The 22,588-nt window shown below is 48.7% G+C and overlaps 3 protein-coding genes across 9 annotated transcripts in view; 2 read left to right on the forward strand and 1 right to left on the reverse strand.

The window, feature by feature from the left end:
- LOC133493336 (atrophin-1) overlaps window positions 1–10,169 on the forward strand; it is a 33,451-nt gene extending 23,282 nt beyond the window's left edge. For 5 of the 6 annotated variants that reach the window (XM_061806616.1, XM_061806615.1, XM_061806617.1 and 2 more), the window contains 5 exons: window positions 5,309–5,379; window positions 5,480–5,590; window positions 5,813–5,910; window positions 8,415–8,484; window positions 9,909–10,169. In XM_061806616.1, the coding sequence (XP_061662600.1) occupies window positions 5,309–5,379; window positions 5,480–5,590; window positions 5,813–5,910; window positions 8,415–8,484; window positions 9,909–10,160 (602 nt within the window). In that variant the 3' untranslated portion in view covers window positions 10,161–10,169. Of the gene's footprint in view, window positions 1–5,308; window positions 5,380–5,479; window positions 5,591–5,812; window positions 5,915–8,414; window positions 8,517–9,908 lie in introns of those variants that run through there. The other variant, XM_061806620.1, reaches the window with a different exon arrangement.
- Window positions 10,170–12,035: 1,866 nt separating this feature from the next.
- Window positions 12,036–13,917, reverse strand: ascl1a (achaete-scute family bHLH transcription factor 1a). The gene has a single exon (XM_061806624.1). The coding sequence runs from the start codon at window positions 12,610–12,612 to the stop codon at window positions 12,052–12,054; it is 561 nt and encodes a 186-aa protein (XP_061662608.1). The 5' UTR covers window positions 12,613–13,917; the 3' UTR covers window positions 12,036–12,051.
- A 921-nt stretch (window positions 13,918–14,838) lies between these two features.
- Window positions 14,839–22,120, forward strand: itfg2 (integrin alpha FG-GAP repeat containing 2). 2 transcript variants are annotated; one of them, XM_061807979.1, is made up of 12 exons: window positions 14,839–16,375; window positions 17,690–17,785; window positions 17,854–17,895; window positions 17,960–18,128; window positions 18,250–18,389; window positions 18,485–18,642; window positions 18,711–18,805; window positions 18,913–18,966; window positions 19,096–19,187; window positions 19,289–19,406; window positions 20,161–20,334; window positions 21,257–21,471. In XM_061807979.1, the coding sequence occupies exons 1-12, from the start codon at window positions 16,280–16,282 to the stop codon at window positions 21,319–21,321; spliced, it is 1,299 nt and encodes a 432-aa protein (XP_061663963.1). In that variant the 5' UTR covers window positions 14,839–16,279; the 3' UTR covers window positions 21,322–21,471. The 2 variants fall into 2 exon arrangements, with proteins under 2 accessions (XP_061663963.1, XP_061663962.1); XM_061807978.1 differs by having other exon boundaries at window positions 19,096–19,406; window positions 21,257–22,120.
- Window positions 22,121–22,588: the final 468 nt, after the last annotated feature.

Raw genomic sequence — 22,588 nt, forward strand, 5'->3', positions numbered from 1 at the left:
AATTTAATAATTAGGAAAAAATAATTTAAACATGATTGGATTTAATTATAATTCATTAAATAACTTATGGATTTCATTTTTTTATTCATAAAAATAAATCAATCCACCCATTTAAATGAATGAAATAATAATAATAGTCAATGGATATACTATTTGTGAATTAGTTTGGTTTAATACTAAAGCAATAATTCTTCATGTTCATGATTGATTATTAATCTAGCTTTAATTAATTCACCGATGCGTTAATAAAATAACTTGTAAATCTATTAGCTTAAAATGTTTATTCATATATTTTTATTTTATCACTGATAATTAAGCCTGAATATATAAAAAAAAAAAAAAAAAAACATTTTCTTTAATTAACCAATTGTTAGAATTGAGAAATACATCAAAATAAGCGCAGCAAATTTTCCGGGCGTCCCAATTCTGTTTGCGTGCCCCCGAAAAGCGCATCCTCTTCTTTCTCAAAACAAAACAAAACAAAACCACTTTTGGGATTTTCTTTTTGCTCCTCTTGACTCCAAAAATGTTCCCCATCAATTAGTCCGTGTGGTGGGGGTGGGGTGGGGGGGGGGTTCATTTTAGCCGGCACTCCAACCCCCCCCCCCTCCCTCCCCCCTCCCTTCTCCCCACCTCAACAATGGTGGCGACATCTCAGGTCAAGGCTGATGAGGACGTGGAGTGGGGGGTGTGGGATGGGGGGGGGGGGTGTCCTCAGCGAGTGGGTCAAGCGGGTCTCTTGTGAGTGGCGCTGACCCCCCCCCACCCCCTCCTACCCCTGGATGTTGATTGGACGATTTGCTGAGGGCGCTTGCAGCTGGCCGCCATTTAGCTTGTTAAGTAATTGCTTAATTGATAAAATTATTATTAAAACAAACAACTTGGAGCAAGCACTTGACGATTGCCACTCATACTCAAATGAACTTCGCCACATAAATTTTCATTTTTATCTTCGTTTACCTTGTTATAATAATTGCCACTTAATTTGTTGTACTAACAGATGAAATAATTAACACAAACTATATATAGTATGAATATTTAATATTTGTAATTTATGAAAAACAATTAGGGAATTATTGAAATGTGTAATTTGGATTTTTTTTAATATGACTAAAAAACTATTTTACTTGTTTGCTTTGATTTCAAAATTAAAATAACTATTTTCCACATACATTTAGCATTTTTTTCCATTTTCTCAAATATGACTTTTTTCCTCTTTTCCACCGTCACGTATCCCCGGATTTGTTTTTTGGTGCGCTCCACCGCCGAAGCTAAATAAGGTCACCGTCATATGAGAAATACACCAAGCAGTCTGCTCAAATGCAAATTAATAATCTTGATGCTTCAAAACAACTTTTTTTTTTTCTTTTATGGGGGGGGGGTAGGGGGGGTGCGCGCGCGCGTGCGTGTTTAGTGTTGTCGTTGGAGAGTGCACACGGGTGTGTCGTGTTTACACTACGTATGCTGGTACAATCTGTCATATCTTTCTTTTCCTTTTTTGTGGTGGTGGGGGTGGGGGGGTTTAGTCACGCGTGTTCCTTTCGACACACACAAACAGCGTGCACGTGTGTGCGCACGTTGCCGCGCTCACGTCCAAAACACTTGTGGCGGCGGCCCCTCATTATCGCTGTGAAAGGGGCTAATTGCTGCGAGTTCAGAACCGAGAAAAAAAAACAAAACAAAACAACAACAAGAGGAGGAGGCTGCGTCGGTCCATCGGCGTGGCAACCGAAACATTCAAATATATTCGCTGTGGATTCGAGTCGAGGTCGTCACTTTCCGTACGCCGAACTCCAAACTGTTGTTTTTCTTTTCGTTGCCAACTGTCGGTGCCGGCGCCCTGCGGCGCTTTGGAGTTTTGCATAGCTAATATGTAATTATGCACGCGAGTTCTTGTTGTCGCTGTTTGCAGATGGGCGGGGGGGGGGGGGGTAAGAAAATGATTGACGCTCGGATGCGCCACGCGTGTGTAACGGTTGGCTCATAAAAAAAATAAATAAATAAATGAAGAGAAAGTTTTTTGTTTCGGCATTTTGTCAACCGGCATGTTTGTTAATTATTATTTCATCACTCAAAACATCTTAACTCATAATCGTAATATGTAAATACACGTATACTTTGATGTGTATTTTTAAGCGATGACTGTCAAAATGCAGTGGCGTGCGTGAAGCTGGTCGAATTTGCGGTATGCTTTCAACGAGCCGATAATAATAAAGCATCTTTTTGCTGTCTTTTGTGTCAGAGAGACGGCGAGCAAATACCTGGCCGCCCGCGCCGAGCCCCGCCCACCCGCCTCAGGTCGAAACCCACCTCTGAGCAATTAAAGGCGATGAATGGAGGCCGCCGGTCCTTTTATGCGCGCCGTGTTTGCTTTGCCCGTCCGCGAGCGGCGTGCGACGCGGCCGGCGCATCTGTCGAAAGCGGCACAATGGGCCCCGTCGACGGCGGCGTGTCAGGGAGCGGCGGCGCCATAATAGGCCGTGATTTGGCTTTTGTCGAGGTTATCGGCGCGCATCTGTCACGCCGGCGCGCGGGCGGGCCGAACCTGCTGATTGGTCGGCGGCGAGCGCGCGTGCCAAAGTTGCGGTTTGCGGCGAGGCCTCGGCGGCGTGCGGCCAGATGGCGGGAGCGTGCCGCTGGCTTTTTTTTTTTTTTTTTTTTTACCTTGACGCCACACGTACACAAACTGTCACGCATCTGCACTATCCGTAACCCGCGCACAACACAACACGCACGTACTATCGATTGTACTTGAATGCAGCGAGTACGGAGCAGAGCTTTGTTTTCAGCCGGTTTCCCGTCGTTCCTTTTCAACACGGCTCACGTTCGGTTGAGGCGACCAATCCTCTCCCTGCTGACCCCACCCCCGGCCCTGAAAAATACACCCAAGGCAATCGAGAGCGTCGCGGCGACTGCGTCCCGAGGAGATCTGGGCCCAAACCGCTCACGGAACATTACCTGATTTGATTTCTCAAGTCATCGTATGAATAACAAATGGCAATAAGGAGGGAAAAAATGTCAATGGAAGTGTTTTGCAAATGTGTGTGTGGCCATGGAGAGACAGATTGTTTTGTGCGCGCGTGTGCGTGTGTGCGCAACCACAAGAGGCATCAGATAAATGACGCGCAGCGCATCGGCGCGTTTTTCATCTGGCCAACGCGACGTCCACGAGCGACCGCTCAATGAGCCGCTTATGACGGACAATGCATGAAATGATGGAGAATTGTTTTTTTTTTTTTTTTTTTTTTACCTTGACCTTGTTTACTTTTCCTTTTTAATCGTGGAAAGTTTTTTGTTTTTTTTTTTAATTCACTTTGTAGTAAAGAAAACCTGCCGGCGTGAGTCCAGCGCCACCTTTTAATGTCATATTGAAAACTGACATCGATCCAACATGCACAACTACAACACTTTAGTTCGGTAGGTATTTGAAGGTATCCGTAGGCGTCCATTTTGAAGGCCTTCCGTATGTCGCCGCTTGCTGCTTTAATGGAGGACTTCAAAAACCGGCGCACGTGCGTGACGGCTCAGGCGAGTCCTGCAAACGCCGTGTGCGGACTTACGCAATTTGTCCAAAACTGCAGAAGACCGAGTTTGTGCAGAAAGATCATTTGCGTCGAGAGTCGAAAAATCTGCACTCGGTTCATCTCCTCTTAACTGGAACATGTAAGAGGGAGCACATACAGTAAATAAATGTCTGTACCCGCAAGTGCTCAGGACCCCGTAGTTGACTGCGGACGTGCCTGCGTTATGATCGAACCAAAGCGGGATTGACGAAAGTCTCCAGTTCCAGATTGCGAGCGCCTTCCTCTTTCCAGTCGTCTGCCTGATGAGCATTTTCTGCTCGGCTTGACGGCAAAGGCACAACCTGTGCTGCTCCATTTAAAAAAAAAAAAAAAAAAAGGCGTCAGGCGCTGGTGTGGAATCAGATAAGACTCTCAGGCGGGAGCTTTTCCAGGCCGGCTTTGTGCCGCCGCCGGTCCTCCCTCAATCTCTCACTCCAGTGCACCTTTTGTGGCCCTCACCCCCACCTTTGCGCTCCCCGCAAGTCAGAGCTGAGGCCCGAGCAGGTAGCCGCAAACTAGCGCCTCGGCGTCTTTAAAACCCAGCTGAGCCGCCAGATATTTGCAAACAGATGCTGGAGCTTTTTTTTTTTTTTTTTTGGGGTGGGGGGGCGGGGTGGGAATCCATCAAGCTTCAACAAGTCAAGTTCACTGCACGCCAATGTCGCACTCTGCATGACAAAGGCGGAGGCCCGCTTTGGATCAGAACTAAGCTGATAAATGGACCCAGTCCAGAGGTTTAAGTCAACCGCACCGATATCAAATCTGCCGCTGCGCCCCCCCCCCCCCCACGTCCTTTATGCAATGCAGTCACTCTCATCTGCTAAATTGAAGTGGCAGCAGCTTAGAAGCCAAGAAACCCCCCAAGACCCCACCCCACCCCACCCCACCCCCCCACTCCAAGATTGTCACTCTCTCGCTCACCTTGGCGACTGGAATTGTTCCGACCTCTCAGGAGCGTCAACACACTTGTGAGGAGAAACACAATCCAGACTCAAGCGTCATGGAAGGAAATCTAAAAGTTTGTCATGGCTGCCAGGTTGTGGCTGCCTTCCTTTGGATTTGGGGGGGTTTCCTCGTGATAGACACGTCTGCCAAATTCTCGTTTTGGGGTCTGAATTATTATTATTATTATTTTTTTTTTTTTTGCTTTAATTCAAGGGGGCAACGATCCCTACGAATGAGTTCGGAAAAGCAAAATGGCAGACCGTGGTTTTGGCCTCGGTTTCGGTGGGCCCCGCTCGTGATTGACCGGCATGGCAAATCTCAAAGTGCCTCGAACCGGTTCCAAGGGGCGCACCGCCCCCCGGTCAATTTTGCGCATCATCCTGTTGGTGACGAGAGACTCGGTGATCTCTTTGGATGTGGGGCGGGCGCACCTCATGAACTGACCGGCCATTGTTTGGGTCTATTTGGGCCTCCCGAGTGGGAAGATCATGAATAAATTAGCATCTTGATTTGGGAATTCAATCAAGAATCTTTGTCCTGACGGGCTCCCCTGCGACTCCGCCGCCGTGTATTAAGCCGCTTTCATCGAAAGAACTATTAACCCTCGCTCACTCTCTCTGTCGCCGACACACACCCGGAGGCCAACCGGACTTGCTCCTGTGACCCCAACCTCGCCCCGTCTGCCCGCCTGACCCCATCCTGCCCAAAAGGGGTCAATTCTCGCCCCCCCCCACCCCGCACTTTGGCGTCCGCAGGAGTTCCGATCCGTTTGAACGTCCGTCTTCTTGTTGTCTTTGCAGTCGACTTTTTGGCCAAGTACTGCATCTTCAGTCCGGAGAAGCTGCGAGAGTACCAAAAGGCCTTTGAAGCAGTGAGTTCAGAAAATAATAATAATAATAATCAACTCGAGACTTTGTATGGGCAAAAGTATCGGGGCAGCCCCGAACGTAACGATCCACGTGTGCTCGCAGGAGGATTCCGACGCCGACGGTTACATCTCCTGCGTCCAAGTGGTGGACGCCCTCAAACGCATCATCCCGGCCGAGATCCTGTCCGAGGAGGAGGAGATTTACGTCTACAGGGTCGGTTTCCTCTCCATCGCTCGCTCTATTGCTCTTTTCACGCTTTACGATGACCGGAACATCGATGCTCATTTCCGTTAGCTCCTCTATGACGTATTGCATTCAATGTTAGCGTCGAGCTAGCAGACGTTTTTTTTTTTATTTTATGGTTTGGTTGAACGTTTTGATGTTTAAATAATCATTCATGATGTATTTTAATTTTTGTTTGTGTTTGCTTTTTAGATCCTGGCCCTGGTGGACTTCCGTGTGACCGACGGCCCGGTGGACGTGAGACTCTTTGCCGTCATCGCCAGCCTGGCGCAGAAGATCGCCGGAATGGAGTAAGTAAGTGGTTTAATTGAGGAAGTGGGTCGGAACCATTAAGAACAGCAGTTTAATTGGTACCCGTGTGCCCGATCGGGATCAGATCCAGAACAAATCCATTTTCACATTACAGATGCTGACTCTGCATGCACAAAAGCAAATTTCATTCAAGCAAGTAAAATTGAACAAAAATTTGGGGTGGGGGGGGGTAATAGAAGTTGGGGTTTTTTTAGGTTTAGAAATGTGTGTTTTTGATTCACTAATAATCATACTTGAAATGGTTCTTTACGATTTTCCCATTTTAAAAATGGGTAGTATTGTTCTCATCAAATAATTGTCATATTTCATCAAGATTTTTATGAGTCGAAATGAAAATTTAGGATGCAATTTTCAACCCCTTGAAAACTTTGTAAAATGAATACATAGGCATACATACAAACAATTTCCAACTTGCTTAGATTTGATCCAGTTTGGCTCAAACCAGCTTTTGACTTTGTCGCTTTTGTTGCTCGGCACAATCGGAGAACCGAACTTTTTTTTTTTTTTTAGACGTCGCGCGCAGAAATGTTTTTCCACAAAAGCGAGCCTTGTCCTCGTTTCCCGCCCAATCGCAATATGGCCGACATTCCCACACACGGCGCCGCCTCGGGGGTCTTTGTGTCGAGCGGCGGCGGTCCCGCCGGGGTCAGGAGCGGGCCGGGGTCACGGGGCCCGAGATTTACGGCCGCCGGCGGATCGCGGAGGAGATCGTCCTCCGGCCGTCTCATCTCGATCCGATCCTCTTACCTGCGACCCGGGATAATCCTGCCGCCGCCACCGCCGTGGTCTAATCCCGCTTTACGCGCGAGCTGCAACTGTATTTACACAATCGGGCTTTTCTTTCACGCTCGCCGCCCTTTGAAAGCTGAGCGGGCGTCTCCAATTTGCATTGATTAAATTCTGTAAAACGTCTGGGGGGGGCAAAGAAAGATGTTGAGAGTGCAGCCGCAAAAACATCAAAGGCGAACAACAACTTTTGTAGAATTGTGCCGAAATCGCTGTACGGCAGACGTAGGGAAAAAAAAAAAAAAAGGGACAAACTCTGTCCATCCCCTTTGCGGCCGCGGTCACGTGACCCGGGACGACGCAAAAGTAGGTCGCGAGACGCGGGTGGAGAGCGCCAAAACACTTTCGAGGGGTACGGTGGGCTGGGGGGGGTGGCATTACGTAAGCACGAAGGCTGCTGTGTGGGGGGGCCGCGGAGGGAAAAAATGGGTTAGCTTGCACACGCTCGGGTCTACGTGAGACGTTCTCGCGCCGGCGTCCTCGGCACACAGCAGCATTTGGACTCTTTTGCCTCTAACCAAGTGCAATTAATGATCATTAGCCGGCCTGTCCAGCCTCATCGGCGTCAAGTACCCCCCCCCCCCCCTCCGAGGCCCCCAACCAATCACAGAGCAGGAGCGCCGAGGCGTAGCGTGCGCTCGCTGGGCCGCGCCGCGATCATTTTTTCGGGCATCCCGCCGGGAGGCGTCGTCGACGTTGGACATTCCTTTTGTGGACGCTGCCTCCCCCCCGCCCGCAAAATCATTGATTTGGATATGGAGAATATTCACATTTTAATTTTCCAATTTCAGGACAATATGAACGCATGTCACCCCCCAAAAAAAAAATCCTGAACGTTTCGAGTCAGTGGACACAAATACTTTTACTTACATTTTATTTTATTCTTATTATTTTTTGTATTTCAACAATTTAACACAAAAATCATTTTGTTTACACTGGCAAAATACTTTTAAAGAGAAGAAGACGACATCCGAGGATGATGTCACTCAACTAATGTGCATTATTGCTTGAGAAAGTATACAGAAAAATATTATAATAGTTCAAATAATTGATCATTCTTTGTGAGGTTAAAATGCATAATGACCAAAACTTGAAAATAGTTGAAATTTAAATTACATTCAATTATTTGCTCATCATTGCAAGTAATGCAATAATCCCACTTCCTTCCTTTTCATTGTAATACTTTAATACTGATAATCCAATTTAAACTGTAATTTTTAAAAGCTACTTTCTTTCCTCTTCAAAAGATTAAAAAAATATTTCATGAAAAATCCTTGCCAAACATGCTAATGCTGAGTCAAAGACTTTCAAGGAGGATTTTTTTTTTTTTCCTTTTCAAATTGTCGTGAAATGTTTTTTTCAAATATGGCATGATTTCCAATAATCCGCCATTGTTTCTCGCTGTGGCGCCAGACCTACTTTTGGGTGCCACCCGCCTGCCCGCTCGCTCGCTCGCTCGCCCGCCCCCTCCCTCAGCTTCCACGCGAACGTCTCGCAGCCCGCCGGCCCCCCCCTTTCCCCAAAGCTGTTGTAGCCGTTATTGTGGCGGGACGCATTGTTTGCCAGCCGGGCCGCGCTGAGCAACCACAATGAACTCACAACGCTTTACCGTCACGGCGACGCGCCAAAAACGCCGCAATGAGCCGCTGTCCTTTTTTTTTTTTTTTTTTTTTTTTTTTTCTCCCCTCTCTCGCAGTGACTTCATGAGGTCGCTGGTGACCAACATGGACTTCCGCTCTCTGGAAGCGCGACTCTTCAAAGTCAAGGTAACGCTTGACTCGGCCATTTTTGCCTCCACTTGACCTCGATCCAGCAAGATTTGCCCCAATCCATGTACGAGCCAGGCAAAATCAGTTTGCGATATCGATCTGCGATATTGAGCGAGTCCACCCCTCGACTCAACATCCTGACTCAGCAATATAGCTCCAGTTTCCACCACAACTCGGCAAAAATTTACCACAAAATTGAGCTACTCTAGACCCTGACTCAGCAAAATCATCTCCTCTGCGTACTACCATCCATCCATCCATCCATTTTCTTTGCCGCTTATCCTCACAAGGGGTCGCAGGGAGTGCTGGAGCCTATCCCAGCGGTCAACAGGCAGGAGGCGGGGTACACCTTGAATTGGTTGCCAGCCAATCGCAGCGCCCATAGAGACAATCACACCTCGGGGCAATTTTGGGAGTGTCCAATTCATGTCGGATGTTTTTGGGATGTGGGAGGAAACGGAGAAAAGCCACACTTGCAGGCGAGGGGAGAACATGCAAACTCCAGACAGGCGGGGGCTGGGATCGAACCCGGGTCCTCCGAACTGTGAGGCCAAGGCCTTACGCGCCACTACGACTACTATTGACTGCAAAATTGACCTCATCCCTACCCTGACTCAGCAATATATTGATCTAAGTCTTGATCTTGACTCGGCAACATTGACGTAGTCCCAACCCCGACTCGGCAGTCCTCTCCGGGTGGCGACTCGTCGGAACGGACCTCCTCCCTGCAACGACCCAACAAACGTGACCTTTGCCTCCTTTTCTGACGCAGGACCGCTTCCGTTGCAACCGGATTTCGGTCACGACATTTTCGTCCGGTGTTGCGAAGAAGTCCCAAAATAGCGCCAGTCGTCTGTCGCGGGCGTAGCGACGACGCCGTGGACCGCGGCGGCGATCCCCAGCGAGAGCCACGAGGCGTCTGCGTTTCCCTTTTCACAGATTAGCGCCGCCTTAATCTCATTAAAGACCCCGCGGCGGAGACGCCGTCCTCCCCCCCCCCCTTTGAAATCGCCACGCTCACCCGCACGCACTCAAAGGGCAAGCCGGCCACCTCGCTCGCAGGTAGGCGAGCGTCATCGCGGTGGAGCCGTCAGGGTCAGCGTTGTTGGCCCGAGAGCTTGACGGGGGACTTGGCTAATTGCCAGGGTGGGGATTAGTGACAGCCCCCCTCCCCGTCCCAACCCCGCCGCTTCCCCTCTTCCTCCCCCAGCAATTATTATCCAGCCTGCATCAAGTGCGCAAACAGGTGCACTCCGACAAGAGCACAAACAAGCCGAGTAATCTGACGCCGGGCTGAGGAGCGCACATAACTGCAGCGCAAAGTTTGCCGGCCCGACCCGACCCAGCCCAACCCAGCCGTGCTTATTTCCTGCCGTGACGTTCATCATTAATACTACTACTACTCGCCTCCAAAATTGTAGCGGCTCTTCCTGTTCCTCCTGGAGGAGCAGCGGGCGGACTCGGGCGCCCGGCCGGGTTTCATCGGCGCCGAGCAGCTCCTGCTGGAGCTGAAGGCGGGCGGCGTCCGTCCGGACCGGGAGGCGGCCGTGGCCCGCGAGCTCCGGAACCTTCTGCCGCTGGACCTGGTGGACTTCCTGGCCTACCTGCCGCTCTTCATGCTGATCCACACCTCGGTGGTGGCCAACCCGCTCGACGACGCCTCGCAGCTCTGACCGGGAAACCCGCGCCAAAGCCCAATTGGACCCGCTGGCGCCGTTTGGGCTGTCGTGAGATGAAGTTTATTGGTCTGAAAGATCAAAGATGTCACATGGAAAGTCAAATAAAGCAAGAAATGAAAACTCGTCAGTGAAGGTTGCTGTCTGTGGTCCTGAATTGTCCTCCATCAACTTTGTCCGACTCGGAACTTCCGCTCTCGGCCTCGACCCGGTCACGATTGGCGAGTCTCGACAATAATGACCTCAACTTAACCTTGTCTTGGCAATATTTGCTGACTAGCAATTTCGACAAGGGAACGTTTACCTTCTCTGAACCTCGACTCAGCAATATTTGTCCGTTCGATTTGTTGACGTCAGCATTTCTTTGCCCCTGCGCCAGCGGCCTCGACAGTTTGCGCACTCGAGGCGACGCCCCCGTTGCTCTTCGGGGTTTCCCATGCAAATGCGGGCCGCAATGAATAATCCGTCTGTCAGATATTAGACGGCGCCATTGTTGGCAATTAGACTCGGCCGACGGACCCGAACACTCTCCGACGGTCCACCGCGCGGGAACTCGGGACTCAGACTAATCACTGCAAAAGCAAACTTCCTTTTGCGTCGTGCAGGCGTGTGGCGTTCAAGTGCCTCCGGCGCAACGAGAACTGGCCGTTGGGAAATCATGCGGTTTGCCGTCAAAATTGTCCATTCATACTTCATCAGCATTTTCATTGGTTGGAACTCAAATGAAACAAGCTTTTTTTTTTTTTTTTTTTTTTGGTCGAGTGGCGTAACGCTGCGTGCCAGCAGGCACACGCCAAGAGCTGCCGGGCCCTCCTCACTGTCAAACTGGGTTTGGGCAGACCCCCCCCCCCCCCCCCCTGCGTCCCTCTGACTGCACACCACGTGACACGCTTTCTCCTTGGTCCAAAATTGTGATTCCATTCAACATGTGCACACTATTGTTGCGTGTTGGTGTCGCTCAGCGGCTCGGGAAGTTCTTTAGAAACACCCCAAAAAGTTTGCTTTTAAAGAAAAGATGAAAATAAGGACGTGTTCAAGTGTTTGTAAAATATCCAAATATGTCCCACTCGTGCTTTTGGTGTGTGTGTGTGTGTGTGTGTGTGTGTGTGTGTGTGTGTGTGTGTGTGTGTATACGTGCAGCATCCTTGCCACGAAAAAAAAAAAAAGTCATCTCATTCAGTAGCAAATCATTTATTGTTGCACTATAGAAGATATGCTCAATATTATTATTCAGATGATCGTTACAATAATATTTTCTTTCCAACTTAATGCTGGCTTGTTTGGACACTAGCTGCATGATAAGTTTTTGATCATGGACAAGTTGACATATTTAAATAAGACACGTCGGTGCTGCGTTCAGGGAATAAGCTGAAGGACATATATAGAATGATGTCAGCAAAATATATACAAAAAACATGTGTACAAAAAGGTCTATAAATCTCTTTACATATAGAAAAATAGTTTCTATATTGGCAAAAAAAAACAAAAAAAACCCAAGAACGGCGCATTTTCTCGAACTTGGAAGCATTTGCGGGTTGCTGTGGCAAAGGCGGATTGGATTTAGCATAGTTTCTTTTTGTTTTTGCAATGACTTAAATAATGTGCTGCTCGTTTTTGTTTTTTTTTTTGGGGGGGGGGGCGGGGTGGTCCGCGGACCCCCTTTAGGGTCTTCCCTCTGTGTGCGTGCGTCCCGTTCCGAGGTCCTGCGGGCTTCTGCAGCGCAACTTCCCTTTTTTAAAATAAAAAAAAAAAAAAAATCCAGAACTGGGAGCCTCTCGATCCTCCTCGGGACTGGATTCATACTAAGGCTCGGTTCGATTCTGGACGGGGATAGTCGATGACGGGGAGTCTCAGTTTGAGGGGATCGCTCTTACCCGGCAGTAGGAGTTCAGAACCAGTTGGTGAAATCGAGGAGCTCCCGCTCCTCCGGGCTGAGGGGGTCGTACGACACCTCGTCCGACGAGTAGGAGGACACGGGCGAGCCGGCCATGGAGTTCATGTCCCCCGCCGAGTAGGCCTGCGCCGCGCCGGGCGACGAGCTCAGCACGCCCGCTTGGAAGGCGGCGCTGACGGCGTCGTGCTCGTCCAGCAGCTGCTGCAGGGCGCGGATGTACTCGACGGCCGAGCGGAGGGTCTCCACTTTGCTCATCTTCTTGTTGGCCGCCCCGTTGGGGACGTGCTCGCGGAGGGTGGCGAAGCCGTTGTTGACCAGCTTGACCCGGTTGCGCTCGCGCTCGTTGCGCCGGGCCACGGCGTGCGGCTGCTGCGGGGGCAGCGAGTAGCCGAACGCGGCGAAGTTCAGCCGCCGCTTGCAGCGGAGCAGCTCCGGGGAGGAGGACCGGACCCGCTTGGCGGATGCCGCCGCCGTCGGGACCGGGACCGGCTTGCCGCTCGGGCTTAGCGGGACGCTCTGCGCGGTGAACAGGCAGGCGGGGGGAGCGAGCTCCATGATGCGCTCCGACAATTTTTGAAACCAAAACACCCAAAAAAAAAAAGTTGAGGTCCTCAAAATTAATAAATAAATGTTTAGAAGCAAATGCTTGTTTTCCACCCCTCCCCTCTCCCTCCAATTTTGGACGTTGTTGTGCTTATCGCTCGTGAAAAGAAAAGAATATATTTAAAATGGCAAATTTCGGGGAAAAAAAAAAACAAAACAAACATTGACACGAGCACAATAAAGTTGGGAGAAGCAAAAAAAAAAAAAAAAATTCCCACTCAAAAAGGCATCGTTGTTTTTCTGTCTAAATTGGGTCTAAGTTTTCCCTGTGCGTGTCTCGCGCGTGCCGGTCACGTGGTTTGACGCAAGCGCCCACTGTGCGTGCGTCCCACGTCGCGTCTTGTGTGTCCTGTGACCAGCCGACAGGAGACGGCCGCTTTTCAATGGCCGCGGACCGACGGTCGGCCGCGTGGCCACACCTTGGCTCCGCCCACCTGACGCGTGCCACTTGGAGCACTAAACAAACAGCGTTGGTGTGTGCTCTTTTTGTACGTCTGCACGAACAACAAGTGCTGAGGAGAAGAAAAACAAAAAACAACAACAAAACATCCAAGTTCCTTTTATATGCAATGATAAAGAAATACATGCACTCGTCAGATATTCGCATATTAGCCAAAAGCAAAATATTTCCTTTGATGTGGGACATGTTGTCAGTCCGATGTAAATTACAGGACACACAATTTGTTGTGTTTGTTTTTGTCTCTTTTGTGCGACTTTCAACATTCAGGGCGTTTTTTTTGTTTTTTTGTCAGATACGCCTTGAAAACACAAAAAAAAAGCGGCGCACGAGCAAGTTTTGACTTTGTTTGTCTCCCTCCACTTGCCCAAACTTATTTTTAAACACTTTGAGCGCCTTTTTTTTCTTCGTTTTATCTCACTTGTTGCGCCGTTGGTTCCTTTAAGTAAATGCAAGATTTGTGGTCGTGTTTGATATTGTAATATTTGTGCTCAGTTTTATTGTTTAATGAAATTTTGCTATGGTAATGATAGTAGGATGAACACCCAGTAAGTCTATTTCCATTTTAAATGTAATTTTTTTCAAACGTTTTCAAATGTATTCTGTTTTCTAAAATTACATTTTTATGCTTTTATAATGTCATCTACCCCCCCCCCCAAAAAAAAGAAAAGGAGGAGTAAAAAAGGTGCCAGACATACAAGTTTCTCCCACTATAGGCCTGGCAATGCCTGCTAAAAAAAAAAACAATCCACAAAAACAGCTTGCTGATTTGTATTCATGTATCATATCATATTATATAAACAGGGTAAAAAAAAAGTCGCTTTTTTCTTGTGTTGTGTTGTGTTCCACAAATTGCAAAAGAAGTTGCATCTTCTGTTGATGTTCCACTTTGATTGGAAGGGTTAGAGGTGGGTGGGGCTAAAAGGGGATGTGTGTGTGTGTGTGATGGGTGGGGGGGGGGCGTCTTTGTGTGCGATTGTCTCCACTTGCTAATGTTACAGTCGCGTCCAGCAGGCGCTGAGCTGTGTGCGTTTTTTTTTTTTTTTTTTTTTTTTTGTCGCTTTGGGAGAGTGCGACATAATAAGACTTGTCAGTCAGGGTGGAACAAAACACAGCAAAGTGGAGCCCCCAAATACCCGGCCCCCTCCCCTCATGCAGCTCTGCAGCCCCCTCCCTTTCCTATCCGCCATCCTTTATTCCTGCCCCTGCGTCCTGAAGAGGGATTGTAATAAATTGTGCAATTTTCTGCGTTGGTAGTGGCATTCAAAATCAAGCTCGCATTGAAGGAGACCCCCCCCCCCCACACTCCCTCACTCCACCAATACCTCCCTTTTTTGCCCCCCCCCCCACCCCTTTCGGGTCTGCCTCAGTGTTTGGCACAGCAAGGGAGTTTCGAAAAGGAGCGTGGGTTCTATTCAGGCCTGGGCCGCAGCCCCTCGCCACGGCCGGCCCCTGTGAAACCAATCCGCGCACTCGGCCCCGCTTCCAGAGTCCCAATTAGCGTTTTTGTGAGGACTTCCAGTGTGCCCGTGCAGGCAGCACGCTGGCCCCCGGAGGGGGAGGTGGGGGTGCAATGCCTTGCACCCACCGCCATCAACGCCGGGACATCTGGGCGGCCCTAAACCTCCGCACGCTCGCAGGGACAACAAATCGAATCGCACGCAAAAAAAAAAAAAAAAGTGGGTGGGGTGTGGGGGGTTACAACAAGTGAGGGAAAAAAACCTTCCATGTTCTGCTTCTCTATGGGATGTCGAAAATTGCGCTTCGGGGAACAGTTTCCTCTGCACTAAGTGTCTTGCAGTGGCACTCGAACTTTTTACAACAAAAATCGAAATATAGCCGCGAGTAGGCCGACGGGTTCACGGAAAACAGCGAAAGTATAGAAATATTGTTGGAAGTCATTGTGAGAGCATGCAGATGTGACTCGATGCGAAAATTCCCGTTTTTCATTCACGAGAAAAAAATTAATTGCTTAAAAAAAAACTGAATGCAATTGGTCAAGGGAAAATCCGCCAATTACAAAATCCTGCAGATAAGAGGTATTGCAGTGCAGATACTGGAAAAAAATGTCCTTGAAAAAATGGTTCCATGAAAATGTATTGCACATATAAGTCTTTTTTAAAATGCTGTTCTGTTAAATGTACAGTATTAAACTTCAAATTGTACATTGGCACCGAGATTGAGGTTCGTACCGCTAGAGGACGCTCGTTCGACACCACTCATGAAGAATCACTGTTAACAGATTATTGAAAAAAAAACCCTTGGCACATGTCATATTTCATATTTTCTTAACAGTTGATGTCATTCAGGCTAAGACCGGTAGACCCTTTGGACTGCCCACCACAGGTAGACAGACAATGGACAGTTTCTATTTTTATAGAAAAATGAATTTGAACGTTTCTTCTTCACTTGCATGTTTTTGGATCGTAAAAAAAAGAAGCTGCAGAAAAACCCACACAGGAAGGCCGAAATTTGACCCTTGGACAGTAGAACTGCAGATGTGTAACAGAACCAATTAGAAAGTTCTTCTGCTTGCATGGATCCACTTTTTGGGTTTGACTCCAGCCTCTTGCATGTCATTGACGACAAACAACAGCAAACGTCATTTTTACAGAACGCTTCAAACACAAGTGAAGCCTAAAACGCCTTCACAGTGAATAATAATTCACACAAATGTTGTTTGTTTTAAAAATCCATGTATTGAGAAAAAGTCATTTTTAAGGCAAGAAGCCTCGATCTGCGCATCTCAAGGGGTACGACAAACTCGTAGCTAACACCGCCCTCTTGTGGACAGAATGGATAATGCAAGATAATTCGCGCTTGAGTGCTTTCCGTCCTTTCTGCGATGCCGTACCGTGGCTGGTCACGTGACCTTGTTGACCCGGGACGACCGAGTGAGCGAAGCTGGAGTAAGCTTGTTCAACATTTTATGTCCATATATATATATATATCTTGGCCGCTTATCCTCACAAGGGTCCTCAGAAAGTGTTGCAGCTGGGCCACCCTGCCGTTAAACATTTCATAAAGAACTTTAATTATTCCACGCCGTAGTTTGGCTTTCATTCCAAATGGAGCTCGTCGGTGACGGTACCCCTCGAGCAGGTTCATGATTGGGCTTCGCGGCGCTGTTCGAGTTTCGTTTGCCGAGTTTGCGAGCACAAGATGAGGTCGCTGAACTACGTGCAGCGCGTTACTTTGGACTTCTCGGGCACGCTCTTCCCGCACGCCATCTGCCTGGGAGATGCCGACAACGACGGGGTAAGCGCCACAATTTGCTCCAAACTTGATTTTCATTGATTCTACTAAACTATTTTTCTTGGGGGGAGGGGGGGGGGCATCCTTCCATTTTCCCTCCCTCCCTCCAACATCCACCTTTCCTCCATCTTTCCTGTTACTGCATCCACTTTTCCTCCTTCGTGACCTTCCTTCCTCCCTCCCTCCACCTGTTTTTGATTTTTGTCCCTCTGGGCTACCTTCCTTCCATGTTTCCCTTCCTTTTTGTCCTGACCTAAAAAAAAAAAAAACAACAACAAAAAAAAAGTGGACAGCGCGCACACGTAGCGGTGTGTCGATCGGTTGGCCGCCATCTTGGTACTCCCCAATCGTGTGGAGGACGTGGTTTACAGGTTGGATTATGGCGGGGGGGGGGTTCTCAAAGGTGGCATGTAGAATTCCAACTGGTCGTGTGAGCTTGACATTTTTACAGTTCTTGTAACATGAAGGATTTTTAATTTGTCTTGGTAAGGCACAAAAGGCGAAGTGCAAAGGAAAGACAGAACACGTGACTAGCAAGAAACCTTGCATATTACATTGGGCCCCATTTACATGACATGTTAACTTTTCCCAAAATACGCTGTAAAGCACTATCATCATAACATAGCAAAAAAAAAAAAAAAACCAATCATTTGTCGTCATAAAAACATTAAATGTAAAGTCCATCAGTTGGATATATTTTTGGAAATAACGACTCGCAATGGGCAAATACATGCTAAAGGCATTGTTCATTTGTTGTCTCTGCGACGTCCCATTTCAGACATAAAATTTTGAAAATCAAATTCAATTTGCAGAGTTCTGTATTGTCAAATTCAGCAAAAAAATTCACAGAAAATGTGTTTTCTTCTTTATCCGCTGCTGAAGTTTGGGAAAATATTGACATCGCTTTTTCACGAAAAACCGTCGACCTGTAAAGGTCAAGCACAGAGTGAACAGTCAACAACCGGAAACAAAACTTTGTTCAAGTGAATTAAGATCGTTAGAAAATTAAAAAAAAAAAAAAACCTTTACAAACAAACTTTAACAGCGTCTGACTTACCTGTTGAATGTTTTCTCACAGCCACGAAACTGGTCGGCGTGGTTGTTTTGGGAGTATCAAGATGGCGGATGGCGACTTCAGTTTTAATGGCCAATGAGCCATCCGGTCTTTTTTTTTTTTTTTTTTTTTTAAGATCAACGCTTCTTGCCTTTTCCTTCTCCCACCCTTTTTTTCCTTCTTTCCTCCCTCCCTCGCTTAACGGATGCATTTTGCCGGTCGTCCGCTGGCAATCGCGCTAACGTGTGTGCGCACGCTTGCAGCTGAACGAGCTGGTGGTGGGCGACACCAGCGGCAAGCTGCACGTGTACAAGAACGACGACAGCAAGGCGTGGATCACCAGAACCTGCGTGGGCACGGTCAGCAAAACCCGCTGCGTCGATTTCGCGCCGGCCGCCGTAACAATTCCTTCCCGCTCCTTCCTCAGCTGACGTGCGTCGCCGTGGGAGACGTGTGCAACAAAGGCAAGGTAGGTCCGAGGATGGCGCGCCGACGTCGTCTCCGTTCCGTCCTCACGCAAAGTCGGCGTGCAGAACTTTGTGGTGGCCGTGGGAGCGGAGGGCTGGTTCCACCTCTTCGACCTGAGCGCCGCCAAGGCCGACTCGTCCAGTCAGCACGAAGGTTTGGCCGGCGACGAGCAGAAGCCTTTCTTCACGCAGCACATCCCCGCCAACACCAAAGTCATCCTCATCAGTGACATCGGTACCGGCGGCTCGGACCTGTTGGTCCTTTCCTTCCGCAACGCTCGCCTCGTGTTGATGGAAGCCGTCTTTCCCCCCCCCCCCCCCCCCCCCTCAATTTGCCGACGACGCACGCGGCACAGACGGCGACGGCCGCAGCGAGCTGGTGGTGGGCTACACCGACCGGGTGGTGCGAGCGTTCCGATGGGAAGAACCTTCGGGCGCTTCCGACGCGGGATCGGGTCAGCTGATTCTGCTCAAGAAATGGCTGCTGGAAGGACAGGTTAACCACCAGCCCCACCCCACTCGTGAAATTAGTCAGTCCGACATCGTGAGCGATCCAAAGGTGCGGGATTCGCTAACGGCGGCGTGTTTCAGGCGGACAGCCTGTCGGTGAACCCGGGTCCCGAGGGCCTGCCGGAGCTGATGGTGTCGCAGCCCGGCTGCGGCTACGCCATCCTGCTGTGCTCGTGGACGCAGCGCGACTCGCCGGCGCCCCCCGACGGCGAAGAGGACGCGCGGGCCACGGGCGGCAGGTGTGCAAAATGCGAGCGAGCTCTCGGCGGGGAACGCGAGCGGCGGACTCACTTTTGTTGCGTTGAAGCGACGGGCCCTCCCGGGATGTGATTCTCCATCTGACCAGCGGGCGGATCCACAACAAGAACGTTTCCACGCATCTCATCGGCAGCATCAGCAAAGGTGAATCGATGAATCGGTACCAAATATTTTTCAGCCTGCCAATATGAACAATGAGTGCGAGATGGCGTTCGTGTGCACGCGCTGCATTATCGACGTGTCGTTGACAGGCTCGAAAGAGGAATCTTCGAAATGCGGCCTGTTTGCTCTCTGCACTTTGGACGGTGAGTGGATCAAGATTTGGGATTATGCGGGATCAATTAGGAGGACCTCCGGCGAGGCCACACAACATGAAGTGATTCAGCGTCCGTCGATCCAAAAACGGAAGGGTAACGTGTTCCGGCGTTCCGCAGGGACGCTGAAGCTGATGGACAGCTCCGAGCAGCTGCTGTGGTCGGTGCAGGTGGACCATCAACTCTTCGCCCTGCAGAAACTCGACGTCACGGTTTTTTTTGTTTTGTTTTGTCACTGTTTTGTCACTCCGGCAAAGGTCCAGAAAGGTCCAATGTTCCGTGTTTTTTTTTTTGTGTGTGTGTGTGATTTCAGAGGGACGGGCGCGAGGAGGTGGTGGCGTGCGCCTGGGACGGCCAGACGTACATCATCGACCACAACCGGGCCGTCGTGCGCTTCCAGTTTGACGAGAACGTCAACGCCTTCTGCGCCGGTCAGAAATGGATCCTGTCTGGGATTTTTCTTTTATTTTTCACTCTTGGAATCGAATTTCACGTTCAAATTTTCAATCTCTCAAAAACTTTCAGACTTTCAAGAGTAAAAACTCGGGAATAATTGTTTGATTCCATTTTATCTTCACTTGTTTTATTGCTTAAAATATTTTGTGACATAAATATCTTTTGCTTTTCCTGTCCCATTAATTTTACCTCTAGTTTTTAGTGTGCAGTATTTATTATATTCTCAAAAACAAAGCCATAACCCGCCACATTTGTCCAACAGGTGGCAGCAGAGGTTCACATTGTTTGATTTGTAGTCAAAGAAAAGAAAGAAGAATTAAATCTTTTAAATTCATGATTTCAACTTTCGGACTTTCAAGAGTAAAAACTCGGGAATAATTGTTTGATTTCATTTTATCTTCACTTGTTTTATTGTTTAAAATATTTTGCGATATGAATATATTTTGCTTTTCCTGTCGCATTCCTTTTACCTCCTAGTTTTTAGTGTGCAGTATTTATTTATTATCAAAAACAAAGCCATAACCCGCCACATTTGGCCAACAGGTGGCAGCAGAGGTTGACATTCTCTTTTTTGATTTGTGGCAAATTTTCGTTGGGCCAATTTAACAGAAAGCCAATGAAAATAAAGGGAACGTAAAGCGACGCTTTGTTTTTGTTTTTTCCGCTCCCGAATGAACTCCCGGAATCCAATGTTCATTCGTATTTTTGGTCTGTGGTTTGCGGGCGCAGGTCAGTACACGTGCAAGGAGGGCAAGAACAGCCCGTGTCTGGTCTACGTCAGCTTCAACCACAAGATCTTCGTGTACTGGAAGGTGCAGCTGGAGCGCATGGAGTCCACCAACCTGCTGCGCGTGCTGGACGAGCGGCCCGACTTCAGGCGGCACCTGGCGGCGCTCGGAGTCGGTGAGAACGCGCTCGCGCTTCCTTTTGCCTCGTGAGCCCGCTTGTCGAATTGGCGAGGGTAGAGAAAGTCGACACACCCCTTCCCTGTTCAATCGGCACATTTGTGTGAGCTACGAAACGGGACCACAATCGATCATTTCCTGTACAAAAGTGGAGAAGGGAAGCAAAAATAAAGTGCAGTAATGTAGTGGCACAAGTGTGCACACCCTCATCCGATTCTGAATCCGAATCTGGATTCTGATTCTGATTCTGCGGTGATGTTAAGTGGTAATTTCAAGTGGATTCTGGTGTTCAGTGGTAAATTTCAAGTGGCTCAGATGTTCTGCACGGTGGTTCGGCTCGTAAAGCATTGGCCTCACAGTTCTGACGTCCCGGGTTCAATCCCGGACCCGCCTGTGTGGAGTTTGCGTGTTCTCCCCGTGCCGGCGTGGCTTTCCTCCGGGTGGGCACTCCGTTTTTTTCCCCACATCCCAAAAACAGGCAACATTAATTGGACACTAAATTGTCCCTAGGTGTGATGGTCTCCATGTGCCCTGCGATTGGTTCAGGGGGTTCAGTTTAGGGTCTCACTGGGCACAGTTGTCACCACGCCCCCCAAAAAATCTGCAAAAATCAAATGTGGGCAAAAATAGAAAAACCGTAGCCCCACAAATGACTAGTTTGCACATTTTCCGCAGTTAATGAGTTGTAATATATTAAGAATCAATTTAAGATTTTCCAAAATCTTGGGGGGCGGGGTTGCGCTTTCCATTTTTCTTGACGATTTTTCCTTTTTGGTGCGGACCCAATCCTGAACTCAACGATTGGCGGTTTATCCCCGCTTACTCGAGATCATTTTTTGGGGAGATGGACGTGAGTCGGAACCCCGAGAGGACCCTAAGAGGTCTTGGTCTGTGTCGCCCCCCCCCCCTCCTCTCCGCAGGTGGCGAGGACCCGGCGGCCGTCAGATCTCTGCTGTCCGACGTCCTCTACAAGGATGCGCACTGATCTTCTTCATCATGTCTTTCCTGTCTTGAGGATGCCAGTAAACATTTGGCGGCACTCTTCCTCTTCCTCCTCCTCTTTTTTTTTTTTTGTTTATTTAAGTCATCCGCCGTCAATCAAACGTGACAGGCGTGTTGAAGCGCTCCGGTCACCGCCTCCTCCTCCTCCTCCTCCTCCTCCTCCTCCATCTTTTCCACCAGTCAATCTTCGTTTCGTAACCTCCGGCAGGATGACGGTCGCCCGCGACGACGACCCTCGTCCCGCGTGGACCCGACCCCCGATGTCATGGCGACACGGCGGGATCGGAGCGCGTTGAACGCGGCGGTGGGGACCCGCGACATTTCTCGTGCGCGAGGGGGAGTTTAAAGGGGCGGCGCCGGCGGCAGACAGGAGAGGCGGAACCTCGTCGTCAATCGGGCCGGCTGGCACCCCGCCAAATTAAAATGCGTTCATCCATTGGTGGGAGAAGGGGGGGGGGGGCTGGCGCTATTTATACCTCTCATTACATCATGTGGTGATTGATTAGTGAAATCATTTGATTTATACATTTCATATTTTACTGCATTAATATTTGCTTGATTAAACATTGTTTAGAAATTACTATTTGACTAAACTTTTCTTTTCAATTTGTCATCGTATTTATGAGTTTTATTTTTACTCATGTTTGTCATTAAATTTGCTAATTTAAAAAAATCTAACTTAAATATACATCAAATATTCTATGCCATTGTTTTTACATCTATGAACAAAAAATGTACAGATGTAAAAATTGATATTCATCTCAAAGTGTTCAATCATTGAAAATATTAAAATACAGCAAAATCAACACCTGGAATTATTGTTTTGATTGATAGATGTAATTCCAAATGACCGGACCCATCCGTCCGATTTGAAGCTCAAATCTTGGGGCAAATACATTTTTTGCCCCACCTCATATATATATATATATTTGTATTCTTATTTGATGAATTATTCATCTTTCAACCGAAATGTGAGCCCGTAGCTCGACCGGCCTTGCTCGTTTTGGACCCGTTTGGCCGGCCAGCGCGTTACGTAAGCTCGATGGGATGCGCGGCGACAGCCAGCTGCGCCCCTCGCCTCGGGAACCTCATCAGCTGACGTTCGGCCCGATCCTGTAACGAGGCAGCTTTTAGGGATGAGCTGGGCCCCGCCTTCGAAATGAATGCCACGGATATCGTAGCACTCGGCAACGTCAATTATTTCTGAGATGAAATGCTCGTGTTATAGGGCCTTTTAGTGTGGCGCGCCC

This window comes from Syngnathoides biaculeatus, chromosome 20, assembly GCF_019802595.1.
Source record: "Syngnathoides biaculeatus isolate LvHL_M chromosome 20, ASM1980259v1, whole genome shotgun sequence".
Classification (NCBI taxonomy): Eukaryota; Metazoa; Chordata; class Actinopteri; order Syngnathiformes; family Syngnathidae; genus Syngnathoides; species Syngnathoides biaculeatus.

Excerpts from the sequence above, each read along its gene's own strand:
- ascl1a (XM_061806624.1), bottom strand. The coding sequence starts at position 12,612 with ATGGAGCTCGCTCCCCCCGCCTGCCTGTTCACCGCGCAGAGCGTCCCG.
- itfg2 (XM_061807978.1), top strand. The coding sequence starts at position 16,280 with ATGAGGTCGCTGAACTACGTGCAGCGCGTTACTTTGGACTTCTCGGGC. Across the intron at positions 17,786-17,853 it reads CCAGAACCTGCGTGGGCACG|CTGACGTGCGTCGCCGTGGG; the intron begins GTCAGCAAAACC and ends CTCCTTCCTCAG. Across the intron at positions 18,967-19,095 it reads TGCTCTCTGCACTTTGGACG|GGACGCTGAAGCTGATGGAC; the intron begins GTGAGTGGATCA and ends GGCGTTCCGCAG.